The sequence below is a fragment of the Citrus clementina genome, unplaced genomic scaffold, assembly GCF_000493195.1.
Source record: "Citrus clementina cultivar Clemenules unplaced genomic scaffold, Citrus_clementina_v1.0 scaffold_9, whole genome shotgun sequence".
In the NCBI taxonomy this organism is placed as follows: Eukaryota; Viridiplantae; Streptophyta; class Magnoliopsida; order Sapindales; family Rutaceae; genus Citrus; species Citrus x clementina.
In genome coordinates, this window is record NW_006261964.1 from 8,376,198 (window position 1) to 8,382,381 (window position 6,184).

The 6,184-nt window shown below is 32.6% G+C and overlaps 1 protein-coding gene across 4 annotated transcripts; it reads left to right on the plus strand.

Moving 5' to 3' along the window:
• The first annotated feature begins 449 nt into the window (after positions 1–449).
• Positions 450–5,153, plus strand: LOC18032267. 4 transcript variants are annotated; one of them, XM_024191551.1, is made up of 5 exons: positions 453–866; positions 2,506–2,800; positions 3,812–3,916; positions 4,038–4,094; positions 4,578–5,153. In XM_024191551.1, the coding sequence occupies exons 1-5, from the start codon at positions 793–795 to the stop codon at positions 4,908–4,910; spliced, it is 864 nt and encodes a 287-aa protein (XP_024047319.1). In that variant the 5' UTR covers positions 453–792; the 3' UTR covers positions 4,911–5,153. The 4 variants fall into 4 exon arrangements, 3 of the variants coding, with proteins under 3 accessions (XP_024047319.1, XP_024047322.1, XP_006420500.1); XM_006420437.2 differs by having other exon boundaries at positions 806–866; positions 2,490–2,800; XR_002907230.1 differs by having other exon boundaries at positions 450–866; positions 2,490–2,800; positions 3,726–3,916; positions 4,038–5,153.
• The last annotated feature ends 1,031 nt before the right edge of the window (positions 5,154–6,184 follow it).

The following is a 6,184-nucleotide window of genomic DNA, read 5'->3' on the forward strand; positions in this document are numbered from 1 at the left end:
AGAATTTTAATTATTTTATATAATAAAAATAAAATATCGATGGATATCTATGGATCTTCATAACTATATGGATAAAATTCATATCCATATCCAATATTAAATACTGAATATAAATATAAATATATTTAATATAGATAATTATAAATTTGTATTTGGATAGATATTATCCATCCATAATCAAATATTTGGCATCCCTAGTTCTGCCACAAACATCCAAGTCATGGACTTGCTGTTTTGCCAAGCAATCACTCAGTATCTTGCCACGTATTCGAGTCAGAGTCCAAAACGCCCAATTTTTGTCCTTCAATTGAAGGATGATTTTGTTTTGGAACTCGGCGTGGCAAGAATGCACTATCGGACCATTATTAACTATGGGCGTGTTTGGCAGCCCTCATTATATAGTATTAGAACTCCTCATAGCATTAAAGTCTTAGAATATCATATTTGGTGACTACTCCTCACTGTATTGTAATGTGGTCAAAAGAAGCTTGTAATGCGGTCAAACCCGCATAAAATAAACCCGTGTGAGAGTTGGGTTTACGCGGGTTTGTAATTGTTTGAGACAAAAAAAAAATTCGCTTTCATTTTCGTTCTCCTTCTCTGTGTAGTGCCTTGCCTGCACCTCCACACATCCACTCCACAAATCTCAACTCCACACCACCAGTGCCTCAAACACCACCAGCTCCATGTGATCTGCCTTTATACCGCCACTGTCTCACGATACCACCGTGACACCACCAGCTCCATTGCCTTCGCGATCTACCTCCGCGATGTGCGAGACCACTGCGCGGCATGCCTTCGCGACACTCCACCACCATGCTCCACTGCCTTCATCATGCCGTCGTGCCTTCGTCATTTTTGAAACTGTGAGGGTCTTATCTTTGTGTTAGTATGTTAGATCATGCGTGCTTTTTTTGTGCTTGGTTTGATTATTTTTCTTTTAAAGAAAAGGATCATTTGTTGTTTTTGTGATTTATTTAGTTTCTAATATATCTTCAGTTAAGAAAATAGAATGGAGTCTTCTTGTTGCCTTTAAATTAAATTGGTATTTTGTTTGATTATGTTATTGTGAGGCTTTGATTGAGATTTTGTTACTTTATGTTGTGAATGGATGAGTTTATAGATTTATGCCCGACAATTGTTTGATGAATTGTCTAAAAGAATAAGAATTTGGTGCTTTGCTTCACTAATTGTGGCCTAAAAATTATTACTACATGTAGAAGTATTTCCAATCCGTAGTTGACTTTACATTAAGAAAAAATTATCCTAATTGTTTGGCTAAAGTATTTTTGTGGGTGGATTTTTGGCAAATGTAGCTTCAGCCTTCATGTGTAAACCAAAAAAAAAAATAAATAAAATCTCGCAGGATTGTACTTCAGTAATGCAATACCAAAGCACAAGATGAAGTGTTATTGTCTCCTGAATGGTGATTTTTGGAATGAAATAGATGGCTTATAAAATTTGCAATTATTCTTGACAACTAGTACTTTCGATTCTGGATTTGCAAATTAATAGTAATAAACATCAAGTAATGGTAGAGAAATTAATATTGAAAAAGGAACTTGAAAATCATTAAGATGAAATCTTATGAATTTACTTTAGTTCTTGAAAGGAAGTATTGAGGCAAAACAGAATTACAGAACGGAGCTATTCTAGAGCCATTAAATTTAGAAAAGAACCAAAAAAAAAATTATGATATTAAAAATTTTTTTATGAAGAATTATGATATTAAAAAGTTATATTAAAAAATAATGTTAAATTTCTCAATTTTAAAAATTTTGATATTTAGTATTTTTCTAAGTATTAATAAATATTATTTTTTAAAATAAGTGATCAAAATTAATTACTAAAAAATTAATACAATACAATGCAGCACCAAACATAGTATAACTAAAAATTAATACAATACAGTGTAATGACAAATACTATACAACATTATTATAATACAATGTTAATGCAATACAGTATAATACAATACACCTACATTAAAATAATGCAATACAGCATAATATAATACAGTGTGCCAAACGCACCATATCATCATTGCAGAGCAGTACCTAAACCACGTGACCTCTCACCGCATTTTTTTAAAAAATATATATTTATTCCTTGTAAAATACCGATAACACCCCCCGACTGTCTCATTTTACATAATCATACTCTAAAAAGGCCAAAATATCCTAAATAAAAAAATATTCTCAACTTTATTTTCAATCTTCATAAAAAGTTGAATAATAAATCAAGTGATATAAAAAATCGAGTAAAATAATAAGTAAAAAAAATTAGCTTTTTAACTTGTAGGCCTGTAGTTCAATAATATCTACGAGAGAATGAGTTTGAGCCACGTAAATTTTATTATATTTAAAAAATAGTAAATTTGTCGGTCGTATATTTCTACATATTTTTATATTTTGATTTTTTTTGGAGTTATTGCAATTACCTCCTTTTTCGCGGTTTCTGGTCATTCCTTTCATTCGCTTACTCTGTAGTAATAGCTACTACCAGTCTACCACACAGAATGGAACTGCGAGAAAGAGAAGAACAGGAAAACGATGTCGTTTTACCGAAGAAGAAGAAGACGAAGATGAAACTGAGAAAGAAGAGAAATCGAGAGGAAAGAAAAGAAAAACTCAAAGAAGAAGAAACTGAAGAATTATTGCAGGACCCACTGGAGGCTTTTGGTAGAGACATAATGTTGAAGATACTTCAAAACCTAAAAGCACACAGCGTAGCACTGACTCTCCTTGTATCCCGTGCTTGGAACGGCGTTGCTTCAAGCGACACGCTTTGGACTCCCAAGGTTCATTTCCTTTCCTATTCTTTCTTTTTTTTCCCCAATCTTTTTGCCTCGTACCTGAATTTAGGTTTGTTTCTTTTTTTTTTAAATTTAATTAATTAATTTAGTGCTTTCTTCGGAGAACATGAGAATTGGGTTTTTTTAGTTTCACAATTGGGTTTTTGTTTTAAGTATTTTTGGTTGTTTGAAATAATCATATCATGAATACAATTGAATTTGAATTTAAGCTTTTCATGTCATCATCGAGTTTTATGTTCCTAGTTTACAGGAATTTGTATTCAGCGCTGAGCTGGGGTTTTTGTTAATCTTTTAGAAAGATAAGAATATAAAATTAATTAAATCTTCACCTTAAATTGCTATCCATGCATGTGTGGTAGATGATTATGAAGAGATGAGCACAGCTAAGCTCAGTACTGGATCTAAATCCAGCTTGCAGGATTTCTTGTCCGCCAGGAGCATTATATGAATACTCAACTTATTATTTGACTCAATTTACTACTCGACTTGGCTTTCTTGACCAACTTGAATTCGTCTGAGTATTCTTGATTTAAGCTGAATATTTTTGTCTAGTATCTATTTGTCTTTGTTCACCCCTTAAGGGTATATCTATGTAAAGTGACTTAGTTGGGGTATATTGTTGGTATATTTTATTTTTTAAAATCCTGGGCCCTAGGAAGCCCTTTCTTATCATTGAAACTAGACCTTGGCTAAATTATTGGTTTATTTAAAGGATTGAGGTATATTTTTATATAAAACCAAACTGAATTGTGAATGCCGTTTTTACTGCCTTATGGCCTAAGTTGCTTATTCGTTCTGATTGCATGATGTGAAGAATTTTTTTTTTTTTTAACTTAACTTCAATTATTTTCTCTGCTTTATTTGAAACCTAACCGGAAGAGAATATCTACCTTTTTTTTATTTTTTTCAGTTCTCCAGGTAACTTAATGGGTCATGCTTCTACTTTGAAGAGTAACTGAGTAAGGATAATTTACTTGAGTTTCCTGTCTATTTTAGTGCGAGGAACTGTGGTTGGGGAAAGCGCACATACCTCGTTCAGCTGTAGTCCAGGGGTTACCAAAGCTGGCCGCATATTCGTTGTCTGTCACAGATGGCAAACGTGTGAGTGCTGATCAATCTCCCTTTGTTCTCCTGTCTCTCTTTTGAATCAGTCACTTTCCATATGCACGTTTGAGCAAGCTATCACCAACTATTCTGTTCTTTTTTTTTTAAATTTTCTTAGACTCGTATCATGACAGAAGACCTTTGTGATCATGTTTGGGAGTTTCATTTTAACAAGGTATGTAATTTTATTGCAGTGCTTCTCATATGTTATTAATTATTAGTAAGGTCTGGTGAGTGGTGACTCGCCTCTTGATTTCAGTCTGGCCTTGACGTGGTGCCAAAATTACTAGAACTTGCATGAGTTTGAAATGTGAACATATAAAACATTAATGTTTTGACGCTTTAAAAGTTTGATCATGTGTAGCCTTGGTAATGAAATTTCGGCCCATGAGGAACGAAACTCATGAATTATAATCTGCCTATTTGTAAGGCATTGCTCATAATTCAGGCACTCACTCATGTAACTATTCCCTGGACTGGTCACAAGTAAATGATAATCCTGGTAATCCTATATTCAAACATTTCTTAGCATGCATCCAAGCATCCAAGGCATTCGTAGTGTGTCCTTTCCTTTACTCTGCAGCTTTCTACTATTTTGTTGGAAACTGAAATGATCAATTGATCGGATGACTGCCTTTGAATGCCATTTTTCCTTCAGGTGGTACCAGAGTATTGGCTTAATCTCGATCCCTACTGGAAGGGTACTAGCCCTCTAATGCACCGTTACTTTCATGAAGATGGGAGTCAAACTGCAGATCCTGGTGACGAAGTATGGGGCGGGCATGAATGCTGTTACTCTATAGTTACCAGTGTTGTTGGTGAAGGAAAGATTAGGGAGCACTATGTTAGAATAAACCGCTGCTGGCCGCATATGCTTGTCTCTAGGAAGAAGGACTGGAGCTGGGAAATGTCAAATATCCTCTACTGCTACTCCAGTGTTCCTGATGGCCACAGGGTTGGTGGTACAGGACCCCTGCTTCTATGTGTTTAGAGACTAGAATGAAGTGCTGCCGGGTTCGCCAAATAGATATAGAATAACTTTCCAATGAGAAAGCTTGACTAAAGTAAAAGACAGGAAGAAACACATACTCCAATGTAGTGTTTACTGCCGTTTATCAATTGACTTTTCGTTTTCCCTTTTAATAAAATGAGGCTTCTCATCGGAAGTCCTTTGTTGTAAAAGGTCATAAGTGGTAATTGGTACTTCCTTATTTTGCGGAATAAAATAGTTAGAAAGTGTTTTTGGATATGCAATGGACTTTACTGATAAGTTTTTTAGCTCTTGTGCATGATCCATGTGGTTGCTTTCCTCAACAGAAACATATTTATAGAGTATTTTTTTGATCTTTTTATTTTTTAAAAAAATTGGGGTGCAGACAAAGTTTAAATTAATATTTTTTAACTCTTATTTTTCCGGAACCCAAATTATAGATTTTTTTTCATTTTTTTTAATTTTCTAAAAATGTTAAGTTGTGGTTAAAATTTAAATTAATATTTATTTTAATTATTTTAGAATTCAAGTGGTCAATAAAATAAGATCAGTTGATATATATTAGATCAAGCACCTCTAGCCCTAGTAATATATTTTTACATTATAAATTAATGTTGTACGTATAATTAAGTTCGGCAATCTAGCCTTTTTCATGAGAACTGCACAAGAGTTTTTTATTAGAGTTTAAGAGAAAAAAAAAGTTTATATCAGATTTTATCTTCTATTTTTTTAATATAACTTATCAATTAAAATATAAAAAAAAGAAAAGAAAATTTAAATCCTTAATTCATAAAGTAATGATGATTAAAAAATATAAAATTATAATATTAAACTTTGTCTTAAGCTTTAATTAATTAAAAGGATTCTTAAATTAGAGAATTTAGTATTAAAAATTTAAATTTGTAAAATTTTTTTACTTCATTTTTTGATTTATTATTTTATTTTAAATGGTTAATTTCTTCAATTGAATGTTATTATTAATTTATTACCAATTTATAATAATTTAAAAAATAATTAAAAAATCTATGGAAGCTCAACTAGGCCTTTATATTTTCCTTAACATGGATTTGCGCATGGGCTAGAAAAGTGAAATCCGGTCTATCAATTTGCCATCCCTACGTGTAATCATTATATTTTGATGAAATTAAGAACAAGGACATAATCTGCAAGCATTTTCATACAGGTCCTTATGAGAATGTTGAGGACTTGCGAGAGACTGTATCACCACCTTAGCCCTTTGTATGTTAAGATGATGAGATAATGTTTTATTATGC